This window comes from Mus musculus, chromosome 16 (assembly GCF_000001635.26).
Source record: "Mus musculus strain C57BL/6J chromosome 16, GRCm38.p6 C57BL/6J".
Lineage (NCBI taxonomy): Eukaryota > Metazoa > Chordata > Mammalia > Rodentia > Muridae > Mus > Mus musculus.
Window position 1 is genome coordinate 17,281,274 of NC_000082.6, and position 17,865 is coordinate 17,299,138.

Consider the following 17,865-nt stretch of genomic DNA (forward strand, 5'->3'; position numbering starts at 1 on the left):
ATGCTCTGTTTGGTGTTAGCTACAATAGCATTTGGGATGTGCCAAAGTGGTTGATGCCAGTCTCCTACGTAGCCTTGGTGGTGCTGGGGCTATGGTGAAACGCTAGCCAGGAAGTCCAGAGGAAGAGAAGGGTGTTGGGGCATGACAGCGTCAGCTGTGGGGGACTAGGAGTGTGCCTGGAGGTTCAGAGTGTGAAGTTGATCACACAGGTGAGATGTGTGACCAGAGTGCAAGGCTCACTTAAAAAAAAAAAAAAAAAAAAGGATTTATCTTGTCTTTGGTTGTGAGCCTAGCTTTTAATGGCTAAGCTATCTTTATAGCCTGGTCTACATAGTGGTTTCAGGACAGCCAGAGCTATATAGTGAGACCATGTCTTGAAACAAAAACTATCTTTATGCGTGTGCCTACACATGTGCAGGTGGCTCAAGTGGAGCTCACAGAGCTGGAGTTCCAGGTGTGTTGGCCACATGATCTGAGTGCTGAACTCCTTTTCAGTGCCACTAAGCCTGGCTCCCTCCAGGGCATGAGTACTCTCTCCCACCTTGATATCCCTTCCACATTGCCCATGGGCTCACCGCACAGCCAGATAACCTCGGACACACATCTCCATGAACCACTTGAAGGGTGTGGCTTCCATTTTGCCCCCCATAATCATCACCATCTCGTCTGTCAGCTTGATGTCTGGTTCCCAGCCAAGGTTGCCACCCGGTGAGCTTTCAAACATGAAGCCAAAGTCTGCAAAATCCCAAAAAGCTTCCTGAACTGGGGCAGGGTTAGGTCAGGGTGGCTTATTTCTGGTGGAGAAGGACTCAGCCGCACATAGGCAGGGAAAAAGCAGGGGAGTGTCAAGTTAGAGCAGAGCTCTCACTTCTACCAAGAGCATGGGCTGCCATTCTAGTTCCCAGCTCCCCAGGTCTGGCCAGCCACGTCTACAGTAGTGTAACATCGAGGCCTTGGGTAGGCTGCTCTCTGCCACGGGCAAGGGGAGGGGACACTGGCACAGCCTGCTGACCGATGTGGATGATGTGCCCCTTCTTGTCCAGCATGATGTTGCCATTGTGCCTGTCCTTGATCTGCAGCAGGAACAGCAGGAGGCTATAGGCGGCCATGCTTCTGATAAAGTTGTAGCGTGCCTGTGTGGAGAGGTCCGTGGTCTCACCCTGGCTCTGTGGCCCACATTAGAGGCAGAGCTAGGTCAGTGAGTGCAGCTGTGTGGAATGTGGAGACAGCAGCAATTTCTGTGCCCTGGGGTTCTAGGCTTCTGTCTTTCACTGAGAGAAAGCTATGGGTGATGAACTTAGCTCCTAGTAGAGGAAGACAGAAGGTAGATAATGGGTAGTTACCTGCTGGAAGGCCAAGGTAGACTCATCCCCATACTGGCGTGTAAAGTAGTCATACATGCCAAAGTCAGTCTGGCGGCCCAGCTGGTCCCGGGAGGTACAGTCTGGGATGCACTCAATCACTCCGCACTAGGGAAGGACGGGGAAGGGACAGTTAGGTGGAGCAATGAAGTGATGGTTTCTTTGCCCATCATGTTCCAGGAACTCACCCCAGGGGCAGTAGCCACTACCCGATAAGGAAAAACGAAGAGGTCCAGGCCAACCAGCTGGAAGATGTTCTTGAAGAGGTCGATGATCTGCAGGGCTAACATGTCCTGGAATGCAGAAGGCACAGGATGCAGTCAGTGTCTCCCCTCAGCTGCTGGACTACTCAGAAGCTAGTGGCCCTGGGGGCTCACACAGGTTGCCCGCAAGGGAAGGGGGCAGACTGTGGCTAAATAAGTGTCTAGGGGTCTGGCCTCACTGCCTAGCCAGGCTGGGCTGTCATGGGGTTGCCAGAGATGATGTCCTTCAACAATGGTGAAAGGTGGGGCTGGAAGGAGGGAGAGGCTTCTGTGTCTCCTCTAAAGTCGCCACAGCACTTGAATCAAATAAAGGATCATGTTTCATAACATAAGGGTCTCTTCTTTGGGATCACTAGGGGTGGTGCCTTGCCCTGCCAGTATAAGTAAGGGCAGCTCTGTCACCTGTCGGCAGTCATCCCCCACTTTGAAGATGGCTGCTTGCCAGCAGATCTTCTTGCCATCAGCCTCTTGGCTGAAGCATTCATCCTCTGCGTCTGAGCGGCACTGCAGACCTGTAGGCAGGGCAGAGGTGCCATCTGTGAGCCTGACTGCTGTGAGGTGGGTTCCAGCCCTAGAAAGACCTGGCATCTTAAGAGTGAGTTCTGCGAAGCACTAAGAGGTCACGTGGAATCACTGGGCTACAAGTTTCCCTAGGAACATAGAATAGACAGGCTTATAAGGAACTGAAGAAAGCCCTAGGGTTCAAGCACAGGACAAAGGGCCAGAACATAGCCAGGCTACTTAAGATACCTTTCTGCATTGGCCTGTGTCCCACAGAGCTCACACCCCAAACCACAAATGTGATCTTATTTGGGATTAGGATATTTGAAGATGCAATCATTTTTTAAAGTCATACTAAGCTAGGTGGTGCTGGCATACACTTTAAATCCCACCATTTAGGAGGCAGAGGCAGGTGAATCTCTGAGTTCAAGGCCAGCCTGGTGTGTGTATAAAGCAAGTTCCAGTACAGTCATCACTATACAGAGAAACCCTGCCTCCAAAAAACCAAAACCAAACCAAACCAAAAAACAACCAAACCATACAAGATGATAACTGTCCAAAAAGTGTTCTTTGAAAAGAATTTGTAGGCCAGAGAGACAAGTAGAGAGGGAGTGGTGCTGCACAGCATCCCCTACAACCACAGGGGTGGAAAGTCTTAGAGAGAGCACCCAGCCCAGAACTTGACACTCTGCCTGGCCAGAGCCTGATGCTCCCTTGCAGGAGCACGGCCACCTCCATACTGATGCTGGCCTCCAGATCTGTGGGGCCGCATATTCCATGGGTCACCCAGATTGCTCTCTTCTGTAAGAGCCTAAAGCAACTCGTGTGCCCACGGAGGCTCAGGACTGGGACTCGAGACGGGGTTCTGGGGCTCCTGTGACTTGGGTGACAGATCCTAGGGTAAGCAAGTGTTATTGCAGAGCACTCTGCCATTGTCAGAGGAAGGGTGAGCCTGCAGGCAGATGACTGCAGACATCTTGTCTAGGAAGTTCAAAACGCCTGCATGGCTGAGGAGAGACACCCATACTGCCTCAAGCTCCTTACTGACCTTCTTTTTCAAGTTCACTCACTCCGCATCTCTTCACCTTAAACTTGGCCAGATACGGCGCTTTTGCGGCACTGAGAAAAAGAACACAGCACATGAGACAGCCAGTAGAGACTTCCGAGTGAGGCAGCAAAGTGCAAGCAGGCACTCACCTCTGCATTGGTGTCCCTGACTTGTAGTCAATGTCTAGCACGATTGCTTCAGGGTTGCTGGGCAGGTAGCAGCCTGGGAGGCACAGGAGGGTACAGGTGCATATAACCCCCGGGGAGACACACCCGGTCCCCAACATAGGCTTCACACACACAGCAGCCGTATCGGGGGCCCTGCCTTGCAGGGAGTGCTTGCCCTCGCTTGCAGCAGCCTGCTTTTTCAATGATCACTGTGAGTCTGTCCTTCCTCCCTCCAGATAGCCAGCAAAGGGACCCCACATCCCAGGACACGCTTCTCCAGAGTGCTCTGGACCTTAGCTTCATGATCAGCCTGCTCTGCCCTGGGTCAGCATCAGGTTAGTGCCTCTCTGTGGAGACCCCCACCCTTGCTGCACTGGCCTAGCATATTATCAACACTCTTCCATCTTCTGTTTTGTGCATCCAGGTACTCCTGTTTCTAGTAAATAACAACAACAGTAAGCAAACAACAGGAAGTTCATTCATCCCGTGGTGTTGTATGCTGAAGGGCCTAAGTGTGCAATGTAGCTGGCTGGCCTCATCCCACGTAGGACAGTAGCTCCCTTTGCCTCACTAGCCTACGGATGCCAGCTTACCAGGCTGCACCTTCACTTCAGACAGAGCTGACAGACAAGCCTTCTTCCTTTCATCGCCTTTAGGGTAGGGCCTGAGGAATAAGACAGAACGTGGTGACTGGACCTCAACTCTCAGATCTGGAGGCCTGATTTAAGTGAGTTTACAGTGAGTTTGAGGCCAGTTTGGGTTACATCAATCATCTAAATAAACAAAAGATTCTGCTCTGTCTCCTGCAGAAACTGGTTTCCAGTTTTTGCTCAGGACATTGTCCTCTTCACTGATAACCCAACCACACCTGGCTCTACCAGGCTTAAGTTGTCAGGAAACCATTCATAGCAACGTTTGCCCTGCATTCCTCAAAGAAGCCAGATGGCCTAGAAGGTGGTAGGGGCTGAAGTTGATCTGTTTGTTGACACCCCTCTCCTTACATTTTATAGTATGTGTGCTGCTGTCGAGGTTTGGAGAGAACGGGTGACTGGGGGCCCAACACAGTTCTAGACTGAAATGCTGTTTGTATGACCCTCACTAGTAAGCCCCGGACATGTAGGCTAGCTAAAGGTAAGGCTGAGGGTGACTGGAACTTTCAGGTTATTGTATCATGATGCCCTGGCAATGTACCTATCTGCTATGACTTGAATTGGGAATTTTCCCCAAAGGCCAGTATGTTTAGGATAGGTCCTCATCTTTAACTCTCCAGTGAAGTTGGGCATAGTATGTAAGCCTTTAGTCCTGCACCCAGAAGGCAGAGGCAGGCAGATCTCTGTGAGGCCAGCCTGGTTTACATGGCAAGTTCCAGGACTATCAGAACTATTTAGAGAAATACTGTTTCAACCCCTCCTCCATAAAAAAAAGTTCTCCAATGAGGAGTTTTAGGTCACTGGAACTATTGCCTTGCAGGGGGTTATGGGACACCATTCTCTTTCTCTGCTATAGTCTATGCCAAGCACACCGTAAGATATACATATTGTCCCATGCCACCCTGATCCCTGTGTGCTTTGTTTTTTGAGACATAGTCTATGTTGCCCTGACTGTATGGAGATCACCATGTAGGCCAGGCGGCTCTGCGCTCCATTTGCCTCTGCCTCCCAAGTGCTGGGATTAAAGGTGTGCATATGCCAGTGTGCCCAGTTACATTGTTCCTCTTATGGTGATTATCTCAGGTATGACATACTTCCTAACCTTTTTGTGTCTGTGGTCACAGCCCCTGCAACACGGTAAGGGCTCACAATGAATGCGGCAGGAGCAGCCTGCACACACACTGAGGGAAGAAGCTGTGCCCAGTGCTCTTCTCCCTGAGTTTCCTTGGGCAAGTAGCAAATGTCAGTGATGCTCTGCCTTGTCCCAGGCAAATGGGCAGTGCTCCTGAAAGCCACATGGGTGGAGAGCCCAGGCTCCTATCACCAGTGACTAGCTGGAATGAAAACAAGACATCTCAGAAGACAGTCTTTCAAGAGTAGCCACTTACTTGATGATGGCTGACACGTTTGTGATCTTGTTAAAGAAATCAAATTCCCGTTGATAGAAATCTTTGGCTGGGCCTGATAGAGACCCTGTGATCTCTTCTACTAACTGCTCCAGGAGGTCACCGATGTCAGCTGAGGAGACAAAGATGAGTTTATGTTATGGTTGAAACAGAGACCCTTAAAGATTTTTTTAGGCCAGGCAGTGGTGGTGCACGCCTTTAATCCCAGCACTCAGGAGGCAGAGGCAGGTGGATTTCTGAGTTTGAGGTCAGCCTGGTCTACAGAGTGAGTTCTAGGACAGCCAGGGCTACACAGAGAAACCCTGTCTCGAAAAACCAAAAAAAAAGTTTGTTAGACAGCCATGATGCAGGATGTCCCAGCAGCCTGCCCACACGTGGAAAAGACTCTGTAGACCTGATATAGACCTGATTGAGGCAGTAACATACCATCATTTCCCCCTTTGCTGTAGACACTGGCTGTGCTGTTAGATAAAACTGCTAGCCCCTGAATCTAAGCTCAAGGCAGGGGCTGTGTGCACCAGTCACCTGACAGAATCCTAGGTGACACAACACCAATGGTTGGTTTTGAGATAGGGTTGACCCAGGTTAGCCTTGAACTTGTGACCCCTGTTCCTCCACTTCTCAAGTGCTATGTTTATAGATGTGTGCCATCACTCCCAGGTTAGTTATGCTGATGCTGGGGGTTTAACTCTGGGCATTATGCAACTGGGCAAACATTCCATCAACTAGGACTTGTTTCTGCTCTGTTTTGTTTCCAGACAGGGTCTAGCTACAATTATAATGCTCATGCTGGCCTGTGAGTGATAATCCTCCTGCCCTATCGTCCGGGTGCTGGGATTACAAGCACAGCATCTGATTCCAGATACTGGTTTTATTATACTCTACATTGAGACTATGCCTTTTCAGCATTGTTCTGTGTGAGCAAGCAGAATGTATATGCAGGGCCACTGCCATACTTGAAGATCCCACTGTTCTGAGAAGCAACTGACTGTCTGAGACTTTCCTTTGTATTGTGGGGGGTGTGTGTGCATGGTAGGCCAGAGGTCAGCCTTAGCCTTGTTCTTTGGGTACTGTTCTTGTTTTCTGAGAGTCTCTCACTGGCTTGTGGTTTGATGAATCTAGGTTGGTGGACTAGCCAGCCCTGAGGATCTGTGTACCTCAGCATTCTCAGCTCAGGGAATACAAGTCTCTGTGCCTGCCGCTCCTTGTTTGCTTTCCTGTGGGGTGCACAGGAGCATGGCACTTGTGAAGTCAGGCCAGTCTGTAGGAGCTGCTTTTCTCCTTCCACCCTGTGGGAACCTGGGAATCAAATTTAGGTCAGGTTTACTGGCTTCTCCAGTGAGTTATCTTGACAGGCAGAATATCTATCTATCTATCTATCTATCTATCTATCTATCTATCTATCTATCTATCTATCTATCTATCTATCTATCTATCTGTGTGTGTATGTATGTATGTGTGTATGCATGTGTGTGTATGTATGTATGTGTGTAGGTTTGTATGCATGTATGTATGTGTGTGTATGTATGTATGTGTGTATGTATGTATGTGTATGAATGCATGTGTGTGTATGTGTGTGTATGTATATGTATGAATGTGCATGTATGTGTGTGTGCATGAATGTGTGTATGTGTGTGTGCATGAATGTGTGTATGTGTGTGTATGTATGTATGTATGTATGTGTATGTATGTGTGTATGTGTGTGTATGAATATGTATGTGTGTGTGTGTGTATATATGTGTGTGTATGTTATGTATGTGTGTATGTATGAATGTGTATATGTATGTGTATGTATGTATGTACGTATGTGTGTGTACACGTATGTGTGTGTATGTGTGTGTATGTATGTGTGTATATATATATATATATGTGCGTGCCTGTGTGAGGCAGGGTCTCCTTCTCCCAGGTTGAAACTGAGGGTGTTCGTGATCTTCCTGCTTCTGTCTCCTAACTGAGAGCGCTGGGATTACACGTGTGTGCCACCATGTCTGGCTTCATGACTTTTTATATCACTTTTCTTTTTTTTTTTTTAAACACTTTTTTTTTTTGATTTATTTATTTATTTATTACATGTAAGTACACTGTAGCTGTCTTCAGACACTCCAGAAGAGGGAGTCAGATCTCATTACAGATGGTTGTGAGCCACCATGTGGTTGCTGGGATTTGAACTTCGGACCTTCGGGAAGAGCAGTCGGGTGCTCTTACCCACTGAGCCATCTCACCAGCCCCTATATCACTTTTCAAATTTACTTTTTTCTTTCCTTTTCTTTTAGGGAAAAAACAAACAACCCCAGCTCTGAGTAGCCTCCAGCATGCTATACAGCCTCAGTCAGCCTCAGAACTTCTGCTCTTCCATTCCCAATGCTGCATCACACCTGGCTTCTTGAAAACAGGGGTCTCAGGTCCCACACTGATCTTGAAGCTCTGATCCTTTAGTCTCTACTTCTTTTTCTTCTTCTTCTTCTTTTTTTTTTTTTTTTTTTGGTTTTTCGAGACAGGGTTTCTCTGTGTAGCCCTGGTTGTCCTGGAACTCACTCTGTAGACCAGGCTGGCCTCGAACTCAGAAATCCGCCTGCCTCTGCCTCCCAAGTGCTGGGATTAAAGGCATGCGCCACCACCGCCCGGCTAGTCTCTACTTCTTAAGTGCCAGGGCTACAGATGTACACCACCACATCTGTTTTAGGTGGTGTGCATGTTAGGCAAGCATCTTACCAACTGAGATATAGCCCCAGCTACACAAGCCCCCTTTTAAAAGATTGGGCTCTATGTGGTCGAGGCTGGCATGAACTGATCTTCCTGCTTCCACCTTCCAAACCCTGGCTTTGTTGTTGTTGCTGTTGTTGTTAGTCTGAGACAGGGACTTCCTATATAGTCCTAGCTGGCCTGGAACTCACTGGGATCAGTCTGCCTCTGACTTCTGAATGTTGGAATTAATGGCATATACCACTATACCCAGCTAGCTAGCTAGCTAGTTAGATGTCTGCTTTCCTTCTTTACTTCCTTTTCTTTTCTTGAGACAGGGTCTTGAAGGCTGTCATTGTAGTGCAAACCTTTGATCTCAGCACTTGGCAGAGGCAGAGGCAGAGAGGCAGAGAGGCAGAGAGGCAGAGAGGCAGGTGCAGAGAGGCAGAGGCAGGCGCAGAGAGGCAGAGACAGAGAGTCAGAGAGGCAGAGGCAGAGAGGCAGAGGCAAAGAGGCAGAGGTAGAGGCAGAGAGGCAGAGGCAGAGAGGCAGAGAGGCAGAGGCAGAGAGGCAGAGGCAGAGGCAGGCAGAGGGGCAGAGAGGCAGAGGCAGAGGAATCACTGTAAGTTCAAGGCTAGCTTGGTCTATAGAGTGAGTTCCAGGACAGCCAAGGCTACATATACTAAGAAACTCTGTCTCAAAACCAACCAACAAACCTAAGACCAGAGAGAGAGAGGGGTTGGGGGGATGCAGGCAGGCAGAGTGGAAAAGAGGATTTGCTTTTCTAACTTTTGATGATCACAATGCAGTTGATAGAAGTACATAAGTGTACTATACTATTAATGGCCACAGTTGTGCAGTGGCAAAGGAAAGGCCCCTTTTAAACAAGAGATGCAACCTGCTGGACCACAGAGGAGCTGTTGAGTAGATCAGGCCATGTGCCATGGAGTGAACTGTGGTTGTGGTGGAAACTTTGGTGGAAGAGGAAGCAGTGGTGGTGTCCTGGTTATATTAGCAGAGGAGGCTATGGTGGTAGTGACCAGAATACAGAAACCAAATGTTACATGAGGAGGTTATGATGTTTAATCAATAAAGGATGTGTTCCACTCAGGCTGCCTCAGGTGTACATCCTGCGGAGGTTACAGAGACGAGCCATTCCCGTGACTCAGCTCACTGTCTTCAGGCCCCTCTGGAGTTCAGAGACCTTGGATTCTGTGGACCTGGAGTTGCAGGACATTAGGTGGAGGTATCTGTGGTGGTGATAGTAACTATAATGATTTTGGTGATTACAGTGGACCACAGCAACAAAATTATGTTCCCATGAAAGGGGTAGTTCTGGCTGGTGATGGTCAGGTGGTACTTATGAATCTGGTGGTATAAGTGGTGGATATGGAAGGTTTTAGTTTGGTTTGGTTGGTTGAGACCAGGTCTCAATGTGTAGCTTTAGCTGGACTGAATTTGCTTTTTAGATGAGGCTGGCCTCAAACTCACTAAGATTCACCTGCCCCTGCCTCCCATGTGCCACCATGCTCGGCTCTTTAATTTACTTTTTATTAGTTATTTGTGTGTGTGTGTACATACACACACAATGGCACACATGTTAAGGCCAGAGGACAACTTGCAGGAGTCTGTTTTCTCCTTCCACCGTGTGTGTTCCAGGTTGGGGTAGCACAGACCACAGAGGCCTCTGGGAAAGCAGAAGCCCTGTGTGGCCTCTAAGGGTGATGGTGATGGGGAGAGGCCTGACAGGCCAAAATACTCACGGTCTTTCTGGTGCCCTTCTTCATCAAGGTAGATGTTAGTTTTCATGTTCCAAATAAACTGGTGTGCCAGAAGCTGGGATTTGGCTGCAGCCCAGAGAATGTACTCACGCACATAGCCCATCTGTAGGAGGTCAAGGCCACAGTCAATCTTCACTCCTGGAAGAAACTCTTCCTAACCTAGTGTAAGAAGCAACTCCCACTGCCTGACTGTATGGTTCCCACTATGTGGATGTACCCTATAGAGTCAGTGCTCAGTCTAGCCAGTAGCCAGGGGCTGGGTACCATGGGTCTACACTATAGGCGTGGGCTTCCTGTGTTAGTTCCCTTGGTATTTAAGAACCATGGCTCTCAATTTCTACTGCTGTCAAATACAAGACGCAAGTAGGCTAGGTGCCCAAAACTCACTTATAAGGCTGTACAAGGTACCATCCAGAGGGACAGGGTCCAGAAAGTTCTACAGAGTTGGATGTAGCTCACACACTGATAGTTGCCATCTTAAAGACATCTATCCATCTCATTTGTCTCCTGCCATTATCTGGTAGCTCCAGTTTTTTCTCTCTCGTTCTCTCTCTCTCTGTTATGTGCATGGCTGTGTGAGGATGTGAAAGGTTGACACTGGTGTCTCCCCCAGTCACTCTCCACCTTAGTGTTTAAGATATGGTCTGTCAGGTTGGTGAGATGGCTCAGCGGTTAAAAGCGCCGACTGCTCTTCCTGAGTTCAAATCCCAGCAACCACATGGTGGCTCACAACCATCCGTAACAAAAATCTGATGCCCTCTTCTGGAGTGTCTGAAGACAGACAGTGTACACACATATAATAAATAAATAAATAAATAAATAAATAAATAAATAAATAAATCGATCTTTAAAAAAAAAGTGGGGGGAGGGTATGGGGGACTTTTGGGATAGCATTGGAAATGTAAATGAAGAAAATACCTATTAAAAAAAAAAAAGAAAAAAAGATATGGTCTCTCACCAAACCTGGAGCTTGCTGATTTGGTTAAACTGGCTGGCTGGATAGCCTCAAGGCACAAGGTACACAATGTGGACAGCTCTTGGAGTGAGAGGGTGTGGTGGGTACATTACCTTACTTTTGGCTCCCCAGATCTAGGTTTACAGGTGATCTACGAGGATGCCAAGGACTGACTTCAGGTCCTTACACACACATGTTCCTTACACACACAAGGCTGCTATTTTACTAAGCCACTTCACATTCCCAGTAACTCCTAGTTTTAATGGCCATGTCTTAGGTTTGGTGAGATGGCTCACCAGATAAGAACATGTACATTCTGGGAGAAGACTGGAGTTCAGTTCCTAGCACCACAGCAGAATGCTCAGAACTCCAGGGCCACAGAATCCAAGGTCTCTGAACTCCAGAGGGGCCTGAAGACAGTGAGCTGAGACACAGGAGCAGCTCGTCTCTGTAACCTCAGCAGGATGTACACCTGAGGCAGTCTGAGTGGAACACATTCTTTATCAGCTTACCTAAACCTCATGAGAACAGCCAGTCTGAGGGAGGTCATGTCATTTGTTGATACCTGACCCAACAAAGGGGATTCTAGAAGAACAAGCTGCCCACCTGAAGGAAACAGCTAGAAAATGTACCAGAGCCCACCCACTCTGCAGATCTGGGCCTCAGGATGGGGCAGGGAGAACAAAGGGCTCAGTTCTGGCTGGACAGTCCTGTTCCTGAGGGAATGCAGAGCTGGTCTGAGGTAGAATTTAGGGTCCATAGCAATGTGTACAGCTCTTGGAGGACACTTACCTTGTCATATCTGAGGGCCTGCACAATCTGGGGGATGTAGAACAGAATGGCATCCTGTCGAGGAGGAAAGACTGATTTCAGAGGTTACAACACTTAAAACAGCCATGAACCCTGGACCTGCCCACTGGACGCTGCCCCCTGCTGGAGAACTGGGGAAGTGCAGAGGCTAACAAAGTATCTAAGGCTTGAAACACACAGTGAAATCAAAAATGCAGAAGAGTGCAGCTTACCCCAGGTAAAGGGGCTGAAAGTTACTACAAACTTGCTGGTGCTGAAACTGTAGCAATCAGGGATCTAGAACATTCTACAGAAACTCCCTGCTACAGACTTTCCACCATGGCTACTACATAAAATCTTCAGGATCCCTGAAAGTTTGTTGTTGGAGTAAGAGGCATGGGCACACTGCTTACCTCTCAGAGCAGGGGCTAAACTCAAACTGTTTTTAAAACCAAAAGATCCAATTAAAGTTAAAAAAAAACCCAAAACAAACAAACAAACACATACAACTAGAAAACATATGAATTACAACTAAATTCATCACCTCCCTAGTGTTGGTACTAAAAGTGTGTGCCACCATAGCCCAAATTCATCCCCTTCCACTACTGAAGTCAAGAATAAAGGCATACTCTAGATGGACCTATATAGTTGGATGCATGCCTGTTGAGCTGACTTTTTTTTTAATAGATTTATTTATTTATTTATTTATTTATTTATTTATTTATTTATTGTATGTGAGTACCCTATTGCTGTCTTCAGACACACCAGAAGAGGACATCAGATCAGATCTCACTACAGGTGTTTGTGAGCCACCATGTGGTTGCTGGGAATTGAACTCAGGACCTCTGGAAGAGCAGTCAGTGCTCCTGAGTTCTCACTCCAGCCCTGGGCTGCCCACTTAATCTATCCACTTAACCACACTGGGATAGCTATACCCTAGGCTAGCTCACAGGGCTTTAGACTCACCGGAGGGAAGGATCGCAGGACTTTTACCCCATACTGTGCAGTGAGAGGGTGTGGTGGGTACATGCTGGAGAAGTAGGAGAGGCCTGTAGGTGGGTCCGTGGGTGCCCAGCATAAAACATGGCTGAGCTCTGGAGCATCAGCATCGATGGTGTGCCAGGTGACAAGGAACTGGGGAGAAAGTTGGGAGATAGGGTTGCAGGAGTCCTTTCAGTTATGGCCTGCTCCAGAATGGCCGCAGCAAAGGGTCATAGGGTGGGCATGCTCTGCATGCCTTTAATTACAGCACACAGTGGGCACAGTCAGGCAGATCTCTGTGAACCTGAGTCTACAAGGTGAACTCTAGGCCAAGAAAATAAAATAAAATGTGATAATAAAAGCCATTTATGATAAAAATGGAAAGTGCTTCTGACATGTTACACAAAGTAGCATAATTGCAATAAATTCAAGTAGAGGGGCTAGGAGTGAAGCTCAGGAGGTAGTGTGTTCCAGGCTAGTAGCACTGATCCCCAGTACTGCATAAAACCAGTTGTGGTTGTATACATATTACCACATGGCAGATGGAGAATGGAGAATCAGAAATTCAAGGACATCTTTAGCAAATCTGAATTTGAGGTTAGCCTGAGATATATGAAACCCCATCTATAAACACAGTTAAAGCAGACTAAATATTTCCTATCATAAACATAATAATTACTACATACTAGAAATAGAAAATGCAGGGAGTTAAAAAAAATCCTACCACTGAGATTACCCAGTCTTTCTAATGTGATAGATAAAATAATTTTGTTTTAGAGACGGGGTCTTACTCTGTAGTCCTAGCTGTCCTTGAACTCAAGAGGTCTTTGTGCCTCTGCCTCATGACTGCTGAGATTAAAGGCATGCACCACTGTGCCCTGTTCTCTTTACTGAGACAAGGTCTCACTAGGCTGTCCAGACTGGTCCAAACTTCACTTTGTAACTTCGACAGGCCTTTAACTTGTGATCCTCCTGTATCAGTCTCCTAATGGCTGCGATTGTAGACCTATACTGGTGACTAGGCTCAGCAATGACGGTTAATACCAACTTAATTGAGAAATGTATAGATTAATAAAGCACACCTTTGAGTACATCCATGGGGCCCAAAGAGGACTGGGTCCTGAGGCTCTGGCCTGATGGACGGGTTAACCTTTTGAGGAGCCATAATATGGTGGTACTATTTTAAGCTGGTGCAAAGTATCTGGGGCCTTGGTGGAGGAAGTGGGTCACTACAGGTATGTATTTGGAGGCTATACTTTGTCTGGATGCCCCCTCTTGCTCGTCTGTTCATCTGGCAGGATGTGAACAGGTTCTTCCTGCACATGGTCCTGTGGCCATGATGTTCTGCTCAGCCATATGAGGCTGAGCCCTCTGAAATGGAGTCAAATAAAGCTTTCCTCTCCCAAGTTGTTTGTGTCAGATATGTGGTCATAGTCATAAGAAGGAGCCAGGCCTCTCTAGAAAACATTCTAGATCTAGTTTGAACTTGAGCTGGTGTATGTGGGCTGTGCTACCTTGATGGCTTCAGGGACATCACTAACAGCTCCAGGATCCAAGCGAACGAGACGGGTCACTTCATTTCCAATGGCTTCTGTATTCTTGAACCTACAGTGCACAGAGGGTTTGTGTTGGGTAGCCATACGAGCAGGTACGTTCCTTCACTGCCACAGATGAGCCAGAGGGAAAGACTCAGGGGGAGGATTTAGATTAACACTATAGACAGACATCTAGATGTAGGCAAGTAATACATTACAACATCTGAAAAGTTATTACAACATTTACAAGGAGATAGGAGAACGCCACAATTGGAAGCCACTCTGAGGGACATAGAAGCCTCATCTCAAGATGGTTTAGTGAACAAATGTCCTTGCTGCCAACCTTCACCTTCCCCAACCCCCCCCCCCCCCCATCCACACTTCTTCAAAGCAAAAAAAAAAAAAAAACCAAACCAACAAATAAAAGGAAAGGGTAAACCATTCTTCAAAAACCACCACAGCTCTTTCCCCTGGTCCTCTGTAGCAGCCTATCTCTGGTTCAACGTCTTACTTTAGTCTAAATCCACAAGGCTCCTTACTTAGTGGTGAGGGGGCAGATGTAAGCCTGCATGTGTTACTGACCCAGGCTAATGCAAGGAAAGTCTCCATAAACATTTGGCTTTGAAAGGACTTAAAAGAACCAGTGTGCTGTTCTGGGCCTGAAGACCAGGTAGAAACAATAGGAAAATGGTAAACCTTGGCTTGCAGAGATAGAGGCAGACATGGGGTATCTATCTCTGGAGGTAGGGAAGAAGGCTAAGGGCCATGTGGGATTATGTCATGGGGGCCTCTGCAACCCATCTCACCTACTGTCAGGCTAAAGGTTTATTTCTGTCTGAGAGAATCCCCTTATAGCTTGTCACCAGCTTTGTTTTCAGAGGAATGAAAAGATGCCTTCCTTTTGGCTTGCTGCTGAAGAAGAACACATCAGTATTTCTTCCAGAGTGTTCTGTTCTTTGCCCTGGAAAGCTATTTTTTCCAGTATACTTTGGTTGGCTGAAGTATATATGTATGTATGTATGCATGTATGTAACCACTTTGGTACACTAGGCAGCTAGCCACAGCCACAGCCACAGCAAGAGTGTCTGCTCTTCGGTTGAGCTGAAAGATGGCATTATTCAAATATAGCCAAAAACTCACCCAAATTGTCACTGTGGACTACCTCCCAGGAAGGAAATCTTTACAAAATACACTGTGACTCTGCCATTTTTAAAAAAAAAAAATAGTTGCAGGGATTGAATGAGCTCTACCATAGAGCCACATCCCTGTCATCCATGGTGGGTCTGATCCCTTCCTGGGCTCTGGATGTTGTGGCATCTAGGCAGGAGCTGACAAGAGCATAATGGTCACTGTGTAGCCTCTGCACAGACTATATGAGTATGCTGAGTGTCCTCCACAGAAGTCATGTGATATTTCATGGCTCTCGTGACATAGCCGGCAGGTTCCTGCCCTGGACTTGTGGTGAAGCTCTCCCGACCTCTCCCGACCTCCCGAGAGGCCTACCTGGCTGGCAGCTGCACAGCGAGGTATGGAGAGATGCTCCAGGCAAGGTTCACGTTGTCCTTCCACTGCTTCTCACTCAAGCTGATGTACTTGGACCTCCAGTTGGCAACGCTGTTCTCTCCTGCCTGGTCCAGCTCTAGCTCTGGGGCTGACAGTGGGTTGTACCAAGTGATGAGGCGTTCGATCTCAGTGGCCTGGAAGAGCAGTCACAATATCCACTATACTCTCTGCAGGGGTCATGTGCTGCACCCTCCCCTCCCCATCCCCGGGTGTTCTGCTGTCACATGGCGGGAGTGGTGTGGCACAGGTCTTACCAATAGTGACAGCAGCAGTGTCCTGCGTTTCATGTAGTACTTGTGCAGCTGGGAGCCCCGGTTGGTTTTCTTAGACATACCTAGGAAGCAGAGATGAAACATGGTCATTGTCCTTTGAGGCCACTTCTCTGCTCTGTCTTTTCTTTTGGTGGTGTGTTGGCAACTGAAACAAAAATCTTGGTCATGTATTCTACTATTCTCAGACTCTGCTGTTTTAGAATCTAGAAGACACTGACATTTAATGCTCTGTTCTGCTATCTGAGTGAGTGTCCATCACTCCACCGGGAAGGGAACTTAATATTGGCTTAGAGATGCAGGAGCCACCCCATACCCTGACCAACCTGACTTTTTGGAGATGGTTGACATGCCACTGGAGAGGGGGTAAGTGTTGATCCAGCCCTGGGTAGCCTGTTGTCGAGAGCCCACAGTTATATCCAAGTTGCTTCGGGTGTCCTGATTATCTGTGGGCAAACACATTGAAGACTCTGGGATGAGATGGCTCAAGACATGGCATCACAAGGAAGAGAGCTTGGCAAGTCTTGCTTTGTAAGCACAGGTACCTAAGGTTGACTTCCCTACAACCTACATTAAATAATTTGGGTGTGGTGGTGCACCCTTGTACTCCTGATGCTGGAGAGATGGAGACAGAGGTGGCTCATTGGTCAGCCAACCCAGCCTACTTGGCAAGTTCCAGGCCAGTGAAGGACCTTGTCCAGAAAAAAGAAGTCATCATAGAGCAGGGCGCACGCCTTTAATCCCAGCACTCGGGAGGCAGAGGCAGGGAGATCTTTGGGTTCAAGGTCAGCCTTGTCAGTCTACAGAGTGCATTCTAAGACAGCCTGAGCTACACTGGGAAATCCTATGTTTGAAAACAACAACAAGAACAACAACAACAAAAAGACATCATAAAGAAACATAGGATCTCAGCCATGAGAAGGCGATTGGTTCAGACTGGGTCTTTCTTTGCACAGCACTGGTGTGGATGGATAGCTCTGTGGATAAGCCCTTTCAGACTGACTTTTCCAAACACTCATGAATTCTTTTATTCTAACCATTCTATGTGGAAAATTTCCTAAAATTTGCCATAGCCCTAGATCTTTAAAATAGAATAAAACAAATACTATCAGTTTCAAAAAAAGTGTTATGTGTATGAATATTTTGCAGGCATGTATGTACAGGTGTTTATGGAGGACAGAAAACAGTGTTGTATCCCTGTTACAGATGGCGGTGAGCTGGAAACTGAGCTCAGGACCCTGGAAGAGCAGTGCTCTCAGTCACTGAGCCGTCTCTCCAGCCCATCACAGGCTTTTTTGTTTTGTTTTTGATAAATAATGTCAGTTGCTTGTCCACTGGCACTGTACTGTCTGATAAGGCAGGAATCTGAGCACCTAGGGGACAAACTACACAATTTGTTGGCTCTAGTCTATATGGAACAAGAAAGCAAGCTAGTGTTTAATGCTTTAACACTTCTTTCCTTTTCTTGGGAGAGACTGTTGCTGCAGGCCTGCCTAGAAGAACCCATTCCTCACCTCTCTGTGTGGCTTGTCACCAGCTTTGTGTTTAGAGGAATGAGAAGATGATTTCTTTTTGGTTTGCTGCTGCAAACATGTTAGTATTTCTTCCAGAGTGTTCTGTTCTTTGCCCTGGAAAGCACTTTGTTCCAGTACACTTTAGCTGGCTAGCTGAATGTATGTGTTGTATGTATGTTTGCATGAATGTGTGTGTTATGTGTATGAATATATACCAAGATACAGTGCAAGCATGCATACACACAGGTACATATATACAGTTTCCTTTTAGACTCAGCTCAGAAGTCACTGTCCCCAGAAAACTGTCTTCAATGCCCAGTCTACTCTGGTTGGGCCAAGGGCCTGTCCTTGAATCTCCTTTATTGAAGTTATCTTCATTTGATTCCACCTATCAGATGAC

The 17,865-nt window shown here is 47.3% G+C and overlaps 1 protein-coding gene across 4 annotated transcripts in view; it reads right to left on the minus strand.

Moving 5' to 3' along the window:
• Positions 1–17,865, minus strand: part of Pi4ka (phosphatidylinositol 4-kinase alpha) — a 125,964-nt gene that overhangs the window by 923 nt on the left and 107,176 nt on the right. For all 4 annotated transcript variants that reach the window (NM_001001983.2, XM_030249069.1, NM_001373955.1 and 1 more), the window contains 16 exons: positions 16,278–16,397; positions 15,937–16,016; positions 15,623–15,816; positions 14,099–14,189; positions 12,570–12,737; positions 11,607–11,660; positions 9,842–9,962; positions 5,379–5,508; positions 3,934–4,004; positions 3,323–3,395; positions 3,174–3,244; positions 2,027–2,136; positions 1,550–1,654; positions 1,344–1,469; positions 1,013–1,133; positions 576–735 (listed from right to left, as the gene is read on the minus strand). In NM_001001983.2, coding sequence (NP_001001983.2) covers positions 576–735; positions 1,013–1,133; positions 1,344–1,469; positions 1,550–1,654; positions 2,027–2,136; positions 3,174–3,244; positions 3,323–3,395; positions 3,934–4,004; positions 5,379–5,508; positions 9,842–9,962; positions 11,607–11,660; positions 12,570–12,737; positions 14,099–14,189; positions 15,623–15,816; positions 15,937–16,016; positions 16,278–16,397 — 1,795 coding nt within the window. The remainder of the gene's footprint in view (positions 1–575; positions 736–1,012; positions 1,134–1,343; positions 1,470–1,549; positions 1,655–2,026; positions 2,137–3,173; positions 3,245–3,322; positions 3,396–3,933; positions 4,005–5,378; positions 5,509–9,841; positions 9,963–11,606; positions 11,661–12,569; positions 12,738–14,098; positions 14,190–15,622; positions 15,817–15,936; positions 16,017–16,277; positions 16,398–17,865) is intronic.